The sequence below is a fragment of the Eucyclogobius newberryi genome, unplaced genomic scaffold (assembly GCF_026437365.1).
Source record: "Eucyclogobius newberryi isolate DKJ021-1_F unplaced genomic scaffold, fEucNew1.0.hap1 SCAF_19, whole genome shotgun sequence".
Lineage (NCBI taxonomy): Eukaryota > Metazoa > Chordata > Actinopteri > Gobiiformes > Gobiidae > Eucyclogobius > Eucyclogobius newberryi.
Genome location: NW_027315823.1, coordinates 8,480,590 through 8,492,659, shown reverse-complemented (window position 1 = coordinate 8,492,659; position 12,070 = coordinate 8,480,590). Strand labels below are relative to the sequence as shown.

Below are 12,070 nucleotides of genomic sequence, written 5' to 3'. Positions count from 1 at the left end.
ACCAGAAATGAGATCGAAACTGCATTGACATGTTAAAATGCCAACTCGCCAACGCTACACACTGTTACCTGTCCAAACTAGATCTAGCTTCAGATTAAAAGGACTTGGCAGGAAGACATTTAAGTGTGCATTTTTACGTTCAAAGTTCTGCGATTGAAATTTGAGTTTTCGAATCAGGATTCAGTTCACGGTGTACATTTAAAACACTTGGAGCATTTCTAATTGAGAGACGTCTGAAATATGCTATAACTGCTCAAGTAATATTATTATTATGTCGGCAGTAGATTTCAAACTCAATTTCAATGCTAAGGAGGCGTCAGGCTCAATACCGCACTGATAGTAAATATAATAGTACTTTCTTTATGTTACAATGTTATCTTGTTCTAGTGCTGATAAAGTTCAAGGTCATTCCAACACTTTTCAGTTTTTTTTTCTTCCTGTGAATGTGATTCTTCTTCTCATTGATACTAAATGAATACCGGTAGTAGCATTTTTCTCCTGTTTAATGCATTTTTTCTCCTGTTTGAATTGCCCTGTGCATGAATCGTGCTCTACAACTGAACTTGCCTTGTCTTGCCTAGATTCAGATGAGTGTCTAGTTTCAATACTAGTCTTTGCATCAATTAGTGTCTGATTTCTTTATGCTTTCAACATTATTCTATCCATTCTATTATCTAAAACATTGCAGCCTTTGCACTGTGACAACTGCGCCGATTCAACGATTTGACTGCGATACAGTATATTGTACGGCCCCCGTTTGGCAGAAAATCGTCACCGCACGGTCCCTGGTAAATACAAGGATCAGTGGAGCTGCATGACGTTGGTAAAGACGCAGAAAACTGGATTAATAAGCTACAAATCGTGTCTCGTTCCACATTCCCGCCTCGCGCGCCCGTCGGACCCGGTGTTTAGTCAGTGCCTCCTCTAACCGCCGTCAAGTGGCCCGTTGAGAGACTGTAAGTGCCGGTGTCTTTTCCTGCGGCCATTAAGCACCAATAGAAAGCAGCTGCGAGGAGCGATCACTGCTGTCGCCGAGGAGCGCAGAGCTGCTATTTGCTTTAGCCGCTGAAAACACTCCTTTTGAGCGCACTTTGGGATTCCGCGCGGCCTGTAGTTTAGCCTGTTTTCAATTACAGTTATTATCACAAGCCGCTGCTCTCTGCTGCTCGCAACTGCGCCGGCCACAGGACAACGGGCCTTTCCCCTCCGCACTGGAATTTTGTTGTTCAAAGAGGGGGCCGTCTAATCGATCGCAGTTTTGGGTCATTTTGGGTGTTTCTTATCCGGGGGAATAAGTAGTTTGAAGTCACTGGCGCAGCAGTTTATACATAATGTTTGCTGCAATAGCACTGAAGTCAGCAATGCAGTTAAACAGGTGTTTTGTTTGTTTTTGTCAAACTGAACACAAAAGAAAAATGGCAAGGTGAGAAAACTGCTGACCACTTACTAGGAACATTCTTTGCAGTCTTTTATAAACCACAAAACGCTGTGTAGTCATAAAACTCAGGAAGACACAGTTGTTGTTTCTTTACCTCCTCACAAAAACGAGCACGATATTCAAATGCGTCTTGGTTATTTCTTACGTAGGGTCTGTGAAAAACCCGTTCAGCCCTGGTTCAGTTTTCTTCTTCTTCTTCTTTGGTGTTTTATGGCGGTTGGTATCCAGGCGTTACATTACCACAAGACTTTATTCTTTAGACTTCTTCTTCATAATTCTGTAGACTTTATTCTTTCCTCTGACTATTCGTCATCTTCATCTTCATCTTCATCTTCTTCTTCCTCTTCTTCTTCTTCTTCTTCTTCTTCTTCTTCTGTGTTTTATGGCGGTTGGCATCCACGTGTTACATTACCACAAGACTTTATTCTTTAGACTTCTTCTTCATAATTCTGTAGACTTTATTCTTTCCTCTGACTATTCTTCTTCTTCTTCTTCTTCTTCTTCTTCTTCTTCTTCTTCTTCTTCTTCTTCTTCTTCTTCTTCTTCTTCTTCTTCTTCTTCTTCTTCTTCTTCTTCTTCTTCTTCTTCTTCTGTGTTTTATGGCGGTTGGCATCCACGTGTTACATTACCACAAGACTTTATTCTTTAGACTTCTTCTTCATAATTCTGTAGACTTTATTCTTTCCTCTGACTATTCTTCTTCTTCTTCTTCTTCTTCTTCTTCTTCTTCTTCTTCTTCTTCTTCTTCTTCTGTGTTTTATGGCGGTTGGCATCCACGTGTTACATTACCACAAGACTTTATTCTTTCCTCTGACTATTCTTCTTCATCGTCATCGTCATCTTCATCGTCATCTTCATCTTCATCTTCTTCTTCTTCTTCTTCTTCTTCTTCTTCTTCTTCTTCTTCTTCTTCTTCTTCTGTGTTTTATGGCGGTTGGCATCCACGTGTTACATTACCGCCACTTACTGTAGTTGCACATCTTAGACTTTAGACTTTATTCTTCAGACTTCACTCTTTAGACTTCATTCTTTAGGTCATGGCAATGTAACACTTGGATACCAACCTGGCTTAGTTGTCATTTTTGTTCTGCATTTACCGTATTTTCTGGACTATAAGTCGCACTTTTTTCTTTTTTCATATTTTGGCAGGGGTGCGACTTATACTCCAGAGCGACTTACATGTGATATTATTTGTTATTTCCACCCTTGCAACTGCATTTCATACTCCAGTGCGACTTATATATGTTTTTTTCTTCTGTATAATGCATTTTTTGGCTGGTTATTATTTGACTGGTCCTATTATTGTGAATTTTAATCATTGACAATGGCAATAAACCCTTTCTGACCCGGGTTCTGCTGTGCCCGTTCACACCGTCGTTGCTTGTTTAGCTATTCACGGGCAACACAAAGAAACGCACTGAATCCCATCGCCGAGCATGTAAAAAAAAAAACATTTAAAAAAAACACTTTATTATTGTATTTGTTCGCACAACACTGAAGCAGCCGCGTTTGACTTCAGGGTGGAACCGACGCGTCTCTTAAGGGAGTGCAGTTGGGTTTAGCATTAGTTGTGTTTGGGTTATTTTAAAACTGTTCCAGACTGTTATGCACCTGCTTGGGTTAATCTGTTTGCATGACCCCGGAATGCGCTGCCAAGGACACAGCTGAAGACTTCACTGTACTTCATTCGTAAGATAAGACTTCTTCCCTTCCGCTGCGATCGCTCAATTTCCCTCCGAGTCACAATCGACGATATCAGAGAGTTTATTTGCAGTTTAATGAAGTGTATCTATTATTATTTGCATTCAGACGCGAGTGCTGATAGATGTCGATGATGAATGACGATCAAATCATCTCAATAATTGAAATGACTACAAATTCCTGAGTGTGTAGAAATAAATCAAGTCTGCTCTTCTTCTATTCTCTTCATCATTTTAACAGTGTCGGAGAAGGTGCTCTTAAATAATGCATGCCACTCATATTGCCACTTCGTCTGGTCTAAAGGATTCCCCAGTCATTAGGCCTGTCAGATTAGTATTAATCTTCTGGTCGCATGCATTTTCCTGTGCGTTCTCTTGCATTAACGTGTGTGTCCTTTGTGGGAGTGTGGAGGAGCGCGGCGGGTCAGTAATACACGACCCACCATGAGCCAAGATGGAGGGAGAGTTTCCATTAGACCTCTACTCGTGGAACATAAATCTTTAATTTTATATCAGACACAAGCCCGTATTGGACGGTCGTTGCTCGATTCAATGCAGTCTTTTTTGTGCACGTTTCCTTGGTGGAGCATTGCCTGCATTTTAGATGAAATCACTTCATAAAAGAATACATTTAGGCTACATAAGTGCGCAAGAAAAGGAGGGCAATATAGCGAAATGTGGATAATATAATCAGAATCAGAAAGGGTTTATTATTATGTCAATGATCAGAATTCACAAACACAGGAACTTGTCTTGGTGATTCGGTGCAACATCAAACAATTAATAAGTCAAAAGAGAAAGAATTAAAATCTACTACGTATGGGATCAAAATAACAATAAGCTATAAGGCTATAAGGCTTAATATGGACACAAATTTACATTCATGAATGTTTTTTGCAATATGCTCATTTTGAATATTGCATTTATTGTTTATAGTGTAAGAAAAAGCTACTATAAGAGCTAGTTATGCTGTAAACTTACAAAGAAGTGTATTAGTGGATAACTGTTTTGTGTTTCATTTGAGACATTTCACATTTGTCTCATAATTAAGCCTAAAATATGTTTAAAGATATGTTTTACACATCTGAGTATTGTTATCAGGATACAGAAAAGGATATATTTTTATTCATTTCTGTCATTATTGCCCAGCCCTTCTTGCAAATGTGTTTGTGTAATAATCCCAGAGACGACAGGTGGAGCTGCAAGACGTTAACTAAAGCTTAATTAACTCTCGGACGGCACAGGCTCTCAAACTGTTTATTTAATTAAGGTAGAAATGTTGTAAGTATGCAGGCAGATACTCACATTCTACAAACAGCAGCTCTAGTTTTTTTAAAATCCTAAACGGGAGGTGAATGTACTGCATCTTGCCAGTTTTTGAGTTTTTCATTTTGGCTCCGGGTTAGTCTCTGTCGAAGTTGTTGGAAGCCTTTTACAGAGCCTAATCTTCACTAATCCATCTCCCCACAGGTCCATCAGTACTACAGCTCCCTGCCCGAGGACAAGGTGCCCTATGTGAACAGCCCGGGAGAGAAATATCGCATCAAACAGCTGCTCCATCAGTTACCCCCCCACGACAATGAGGTGAGCTGCCCCGCCCCCGACCATTATACACCTATCCACCATCCAGGCAGTCAGCCAGCCCTCGCTCCAGGGCAGCACAGACAAGAGGAGAGGATACCAGAGAGCGTTCTGTGGAAAGACGTTTGGTATTTGCGGTGTATCGTTTTCAACAATTAATCACAATAAATGCAATGGACAAATCTTGCAACTTTTTTCCTTCTCATTGGTAAATTATTCAAATAGCAAATCCATTCTCGTGTCAGTGAGCTATTCCACTTGCCTCATTGTATTTATTTTATCAAGTGACTCCACAGAACTCAGGTTGAATCAAAGGGATATTCATCTGGGATCAAACATGATTTTCGTTGTCCTATATTAAAGTTGCACTATGGAGATGTCATTTTTTTTGCCAGGAATTTCCCGCAATATGGTATTAGGTTATTTATTGCGTCGCCTCTCCACAGATCTGACTTGTAACTTGACCTGGTGTGTCACATGCTTTTCTCAACAAAGACATAGTTACTTTTAATGCTATACTTTGACGAGGAGGTGTTGGACTCTCTACCTGAAAGTTCCAAAGCACCTTTTAAATCTATTTTGTATAATATCAAAAATAATGTTACTCTAATGTCAAATATTGTAAAAAATATGTCAAAATATTTTAGCTAATTGTTTAGGCTACAATACATCAACACTTTGAATTAAAAATCATACAAATAATTTAAACACAATTTTTTTATGTGTGTTCATCTTTGCAGTTGCGCTACTGCAACAGCCTGGATGACGAGGAGAAACGGGAGTTGAAGCTCTTCAGTAACCAGCGTAAGAGGGAGAACCTGGGGCGTGGCAACGTCAGGCCCTTCCCTGTCACCATGACGGGGGCCATCTGTGAGCAGGTAACATGCCGGACCAACGTGCTTTTAGGCAACGCATCATGGTGGAACAAAGGGATGAACCATTTATTATGATATATTGTGATATTATTATTATAGACAAACTATGTAAGAAAGTCCAATACATATTCAGTATTCAGTATTCAGATGCAATAAGTAAAACAACATTGCACTCAGTGTTATTAAAAACAGTTTTTGAGCTCTGAAATCGTCTGGTCTGGTAGATGCACCTAAACACGCTGAGACTCTTATGAGTAGATGAAGTCAAGAGTTGAGGGTCATTTTTCCATAATATTGTGTATTGTCTTTGACCATTTAAATAAGCTATGGTGAGTAATAATAAACATGAAGTGCAGGAAGTGCAGGAAAAAGGTCATCTCAAGGCCTTTCTTTGAAGGGTGTGTCTACACCAGCCCCCACACACCACATACAGATTGTAACTAAAGTGAGAATAAACTAGACCAGGACCAAACCAAGTCTATATCAGCCATAATCTGGGCTCAAATAGGATCAAACCACGGTGAAAGCACCATAAATATAATTATTTTATCCAATTTTGAGTGAGGTCACAGCATGTGTTGTGATTGGAGTTATAAATGCAGCGTGCCTTGGACCATATGAAATGTGTGGCATTGTCTTTGTTGTAAATAACAAGCACTCAGTCTTAATATTCAAATGACAGAGCCACTTCAGACGTCCTTCTGAACCACCTTGTCACTCTCACCTCATTATATAGCTGTTCTGTGGCTCTGATTGGCTGTTGAATACTGTATGAAGCAGCACCCAAGGAGTAAATAGAAAGAACTTTCACTTGACCAATTATTTAAGATAATATATTCCTTTATTGTCCCACCTGGGGAAATTTCATTTTTTTTTTTTATTTATATATATTTATATAATATTTGTTTTATTTTCTATATTGTTCCATTGGACTATCTGAGTGGAGAGCCCATGTTTTCTAAAATCCATACTGCATGGTGCATGTATCCTTTTAGCTGAGCCAGGGGGCATATTTCTCACACTCACACACACAAACACACATACACACACACACACACACGCACGCACTATTTACAATACACAATGAGTTACGGAGTGTCAGATAAGGACATATTGATTCATCAGCAAAACGGAAATACATACCAAAATATTTTTTTCTTTCTTTAAATATAAAAATAAGGCAATTCCCTCTCAGATTGCAGATGTCACTGTTTCGTTCTTATGCCTTTGTCAGAACTTTTCTTAAACATTCCTCGCCCGTCCTGCCCACCTGATATGCTATACTATGCCTTTAAAGGAAACGTATTATTCAAAATGTAGTTTTTTAAATATTTATGTTCTCACATTGTTCCCTCATCCAAGACATATCTAGAGTTGTATTTAGCTTTATTCACGCTGGTTTGATAAATCATTTTGAGTAAGTCATCGCCCTCTGAGTCCACTCCAGTTTTATAACACCATACGACAAGCTTCACTGTCTCTTGTGCTGTTTTTAAGTTACATTTTAAGTGCCGGTTATTATGCCTGAATTAGCATGTGGGAAAGCTAGGTTTGTTTACGGCCCCTATGTAATTCACTCTGCAGCCAGTAGATGGAGCTCTAACTCAATTTGTGACATGAGAAACGCCTGACTGATATAGAATAATGTGTGCTTTTTGTAGCCAAGTTCTGAAACATGAAAAGTAAAGTTACTAAAGAGCATGTTTATACGAGTCCTTTAAGATACAAATCTAAGTCCTCATGTCTGACTTGAGATCACACCTTGTGCTTGCAGTGTGGAGGACAGATCAGTGGCGGGGACATAGCTGTGTTCGCCTCGCGGGCAGGTCACAGTGTGTGCTGGCACCCGGCCTGCTTCGTGTGCAGCATGTGCAGCGAGCTCGTGGTGGACCTCATCTACTTCTACCACGAGGGCAAGATCTACTGTGGGCGGCACCACGCAGAGAGGCTGAAGCCGCGCTGCACGGCCTGTGACGAGGTACAACCACGATCTGAGCATTATGGGAACAGTCAAAGGAGTTAAAGTTAGGGCGTGGAATCAGTGACCTGCTGAACTCGATCATTGTTAGAGGTCAAACTTCTGGGAATCACTCTGGGAATCTTATATGTGTCATTGGATATAACCTCTTTTAATCTGAAATCGGTTTCTGAAACCTTGTGAAACGGCTCAGTTATTGATACATTTAGCCAAATCTTTCAATGTGTTTTTTGGACTGAAGAAGAAAAAATAAAATAAACTTTAAGGATATTTAATACCACATAGCTGTTAACCCCTGTCTTGTCTTTAAACTCTTTTGTTACACAGGAATTTGTTAAAAAGTGTATGGGAAAAATGAGTGCGAACTTTACTTCTGGAACTGCTAAACTCCATATGCAAATATATGCATTTCAAATAAATGTTATGTTCATCAATCACGCTTTATTCGTCAAAACAATTTATAATCTTCTCAAATTAAATGTCAGCTCATTTTCAAATTTGCACGGAAATGAACCTTAGGACTGGCTCAAATAGTAGGGTTAGTATCGCCACTTTAATCTATGATTCCGCCAAAGCATTATCCCTGCTTTATTTTAGCTCTGGTTGTGAATGGAAACTGAGACACTTTTACAGTGCATTGCTAGCCTTGGTGCTTAAAAATACCCCGTGATTTGGCAGCTGTGTAATTAAAAGTAAACCCACCACTTGAACCACTCCCACTTCCGTCACAACTAGAGAAAGTGCTAATCTACAGTGGAGAAAGTGTCCGTGCCTTAAACCCAACGGGGATTTAGCTCCTTGGTAAACAGTACTCTTTCTTTCTCATTCAGATCATCTTTGCAGACGAGTGCACGGAGGCTGAGGGCCGCCACTGGCACATGAAGCACTTCTGCTGTTTCGAGTGTGAGACTGTGTTGGGGGGCCAGCGCTACATCATGAAGGAGGGCCGGCCCTACTGCTGCTCCTGCTTCGAGTCGCTCTACGCCGAGTATTGTGACTCCTGTGGGGAGCACATTGGTATGATGAATCACCAGTTCTTCATGCATAAAACAATGGCAATGCCCCCTCAGAGTGGTGCTGTGAAACTGTTTGTTTGACTGTTCACACTAAAATATTTGATCAACTTTATAAACTGGCACCATCAGGAAACACACTGGTGCCAGATGGCAATTATTAGCCCAGAACTGATTCCATCTGTGACCTCTGCCTGTGTTGTGTGTTCTGCAATACTGGAGATGCTTATAGCTCCAGTGTTTTTAACACATTAGTTCACACAGTTTCACACAGTTTCAGTACCATTTTAGGTGACTTGATGTAATGATTTGTATTGTCTGTTGCAGGCATTGACCAAGGCCAGATGACATACGATGGTCAGCACTGGCACGCCACTGAGGCCTGTTTCTGCTGTGCCCGTTGTAAGCGCTCTCTGCTGGGCCGGCCCTTTCTGCCCAAACAGGGACAGATCTTTTGCTCTCGCGCCTGCAGCCTCGGCGACGAGACTAATGGCTCTGATTCTTCAGACTCGGCCTTCCAAAGCACCCGCTCCACCCGGGAGTCCAGGCGCAGCTCAAAGGCAGGAAAGAGTGGAGGAGGGGGCGATAGGTTTTCTGGAGAAGTGGATCCACTGTCTTTACAAATGGACCTTCTAAGTCTCTCCAGCCAAACTCCCAGTTTGACCCGAGAGCCTGCTGCATGGAAGAAGCAGGAGCAGCTCTGTGAGCTCTACGCGTATGAAGCACAAGAGATGGTTGCAAAACCCACACCCCTGGAGCTGCTCAGCCAGTGCAATGTCAGGACTACATATGGCAATGTAGCTAGCAGCCAGCAGGAGCAGAGGAGGCCCCTGCTCTCAGCCATGAAGGGCCATTCTCTGAATGAGGCCAGCGAGTACCACGCCCCCAAACTCCGGACTCAGAAGAGCTTCACAGAAATGTCCCAGTGCACAAAGCACCAGTCTGGCTTCTCTGCAGACAAGCGCTCTGTCAGTCTGCACGGCTTCCAACGCGACAGAGACCAACAACCTTCTGCTGCACAAGTGGCCCGCAGCAGGAACCCCATCAACGCACTTAACTTTACTGACAACCTCACGCCGTTGGAGCAGACACCCAGAGGCTCCATGGAATCCCTGGGTATCTCCAAACATATCAGTAAGTATACATTCTTATGTCATTGCATTAACTATATAATTCATGTGTTAAACTAAAGTTGCCTGTAATGTGTTGTACAGGTCACCAAGCTGATGGAGCAGGGAAGTACCAGGAGCAGCTCTCACGGTTCTCCATGCCAGACCTGAGTAAAGACTCTGGAGTGAACTCTGATAAGAGCAACATGAACACACTGAACTCTTCTGTGCAGTTTCGCAGCTCTGAGTCTCTGCACAGCCTCACCGCGGGACAGCCCTACCTGGAGATGGAGCCTCACAGTTCATCCTACCAGGCCCAGTACTGCGAGCCCCCCATGGCTGTGGGCTGCAGCAGGGCTCATGTTCCTCCTGGCTTCACCTTCCAGGAGGAAGACCGGGTGAGCCTGGTGAGCAGTGCTAACGCGGCCCGTCTGCCCCCCATCAGCGAGCGCAGGGTCAGTGCTGTGGGCGGGGGCAGGGGGGGTGCATTTCGGATGGACGCTCCAGAAGACACGCCTCAGAGGCACAGGCACCACCACCGGCCCCGTCGCTCAAGGCGCTCTCGCTCAGAAAATGCCCTCAACCTAGTGTCTGAGCGCAGGCCACGAGCTCAGGAGCGACCGCAGCTGCGTGTGCGCGAGGATTATGACCGTTTCCCTGGGCCGCGGGGCAGAGAGCAGTACGAAGCGGCAGGCGGGAGGTACCAGCCCCAGCCCTTCAGACAGTGTCCCAGGACCACCTCGGATCTGTGCTTGCAGAACCCCCAGAACATGCGGCACTCAGGACTAAACCAGTACTCATGGGACAACTATGACGACGACTGGTGCTCCACATGCTCCTCCTCTTCAGAGTCCGAAGACGAGGGCTACTTCCTGGGGGAGCCCATTCCCAGACCTGTGCACATGCGTTACCGGAGCAACCAGGAGCTTGGGCACAAGTACAACACAGGAGCGGGTGGAGCTAGTCGTAGTGGACAGTTACACTCTCGCAGCCGCAGGAAAAGCAAGAACTGCATTATCTCCTAACAGTAAATGTTGAATGGTGGTTTCATTGAAGCCCAAAGTCAGTGAGAAAGTTCCAGTGTTGGCGCCTGTATTCAGTTAGTATACAACCGTGAACGTAACATACAAGATGACGTGCAATGTAATCCTTTTTAATTTAATTTCTACTGAGCGGTGGCACAGTTGTGAGGCAAGTTATGTTATACTAATGTCAACCGTTTACTATATGTATATAGTAAATATGAATAATATCACTTAATTAAGTTAACGAAGTCCCTGTAAATATGGCCATAAATGAGGCCTCACATATTTTTTATATTTTGTATGGATAAAACCCTTTATGTGTTTCTATGATTTAGTCATAGTAAGTGTCAGAAAACAACTTATGCATGTTCCATTTGGCTTGTCTTGCATTTGTAATAAAGTATTTTCAGAATGTGACTGAAAGCTAATGGTTATGTGTTGTAATTGGCAAACAAGTGAACATTAAAAGCGAATTAATGTCAGCGTCGGGGTTGTACATGTCCACGTACGGAACACACTGGGTCAGAATGCTGCGATGAGCACTAAGGTCTGTCACATTGTAAATTGGATTGTGACGTCCATGTGCTCTGGATTACCCGCTCTTTAATCCACACGCACACATGGAAGACACGGGAGGGCCACTGTGTGAGGGCCGGGCGTTCGATGAGCACCGCTGAGACTTAATTCTGTTGACTTGGTTTGGCACATTAATACGCTAAGTTCACCTAAACTCAACTTCTGCTGCGGCCGAGGTGGTTGGATTAAACAGCTTTACAGAAAAACGTTACAATTCCTCAACACAGAAACTCCTCAAAATCAGAAAAAAGAAGGATTTCACGTAATTGAATAACTGTATGCCACGTAGAAGTGTATCATCGACTGACTGTAGCGTTTCTGGTGAGGGGTCCGCCATAGAGACAAGCAGGTGTCAGGTCAGATCAGTGGAGAGGTGATCCCACTCGTAGTAAGAATGCATGTTTTTTCCCTTTTTTCTCCCATAAATACATCCCAAAAAGTGTCATGCCCTTTTGAACATAAAATACACATATAAGTGAGAAAAGTGTATCTTACGTTCAGAGGTGGGTACTAGAGCTCGGTTGCATTTAATTGAGCAATTCTTTCAACAAATTGTACTTCTTGGAGTAACTTTCTGACACTATACTTTTACTCCTTCTTGAGTAATATTTTTATTGAAGTAACGGTACTTAATAAATAGTGAGTCGTTTTTTTTTCCTCTTCCCACTTATTATTTCAACTTCAAATTATAAATCTCAGTTACTCTTACTTGAATAATAGCATCCCAAATACTTTTTTTTTACTCCACTTTGAGTAATTTCTTGGACCACTACTT

At 42.4% G+C, this 12,070-nt stretch overlaps 1 protein-coding gene across 2 annotated transcripts in view; it reads left to right on the top strand.

Moving 5' to 3' along the window:
* Positions 1 to 11,189, top strand: part of prickle2b (prickle homolog 2b) — a 77,797-nt gene extending 66,608 nt beyond the window's left edge. For both annotated transcript variants that reach the window (XM_072451666.1, XM_072451665.1), the window contains exons 3-8: positions 4,609 to 4,722; positions 5,460 to 5,597; positions 7,369 to 7,572; positions 8,403 to 8,589; positions 8,913 to 9,719; positions 9,800 to 11,189. In XM_072451666.1, coding sequence (XP_072307767.1) covers positions 4,609 to 4,722; positions 5,460 to 5,597; positions 7,369 to 7,572; positions 8,403 to 8,589; positions 8,913 to 9,719; positions 9,800 to 10,719 — 2,370 coding nt within the window. In that variant the 3' untranslated portion in view covers positions 10,720 to 11,189. The remainder of the gene's footprint in view (positions 1 to 4,608; positions 4,723 to 5,459; positions 5,598 to 7,368; positions 7,573 to 8,402; positions 8,590 to 8,912; positions 9,720 to 9,799) is intronic.
* The last annotated feature ends 881 nt before the right edge of the window (positions 11,190 to 12,070 follow it).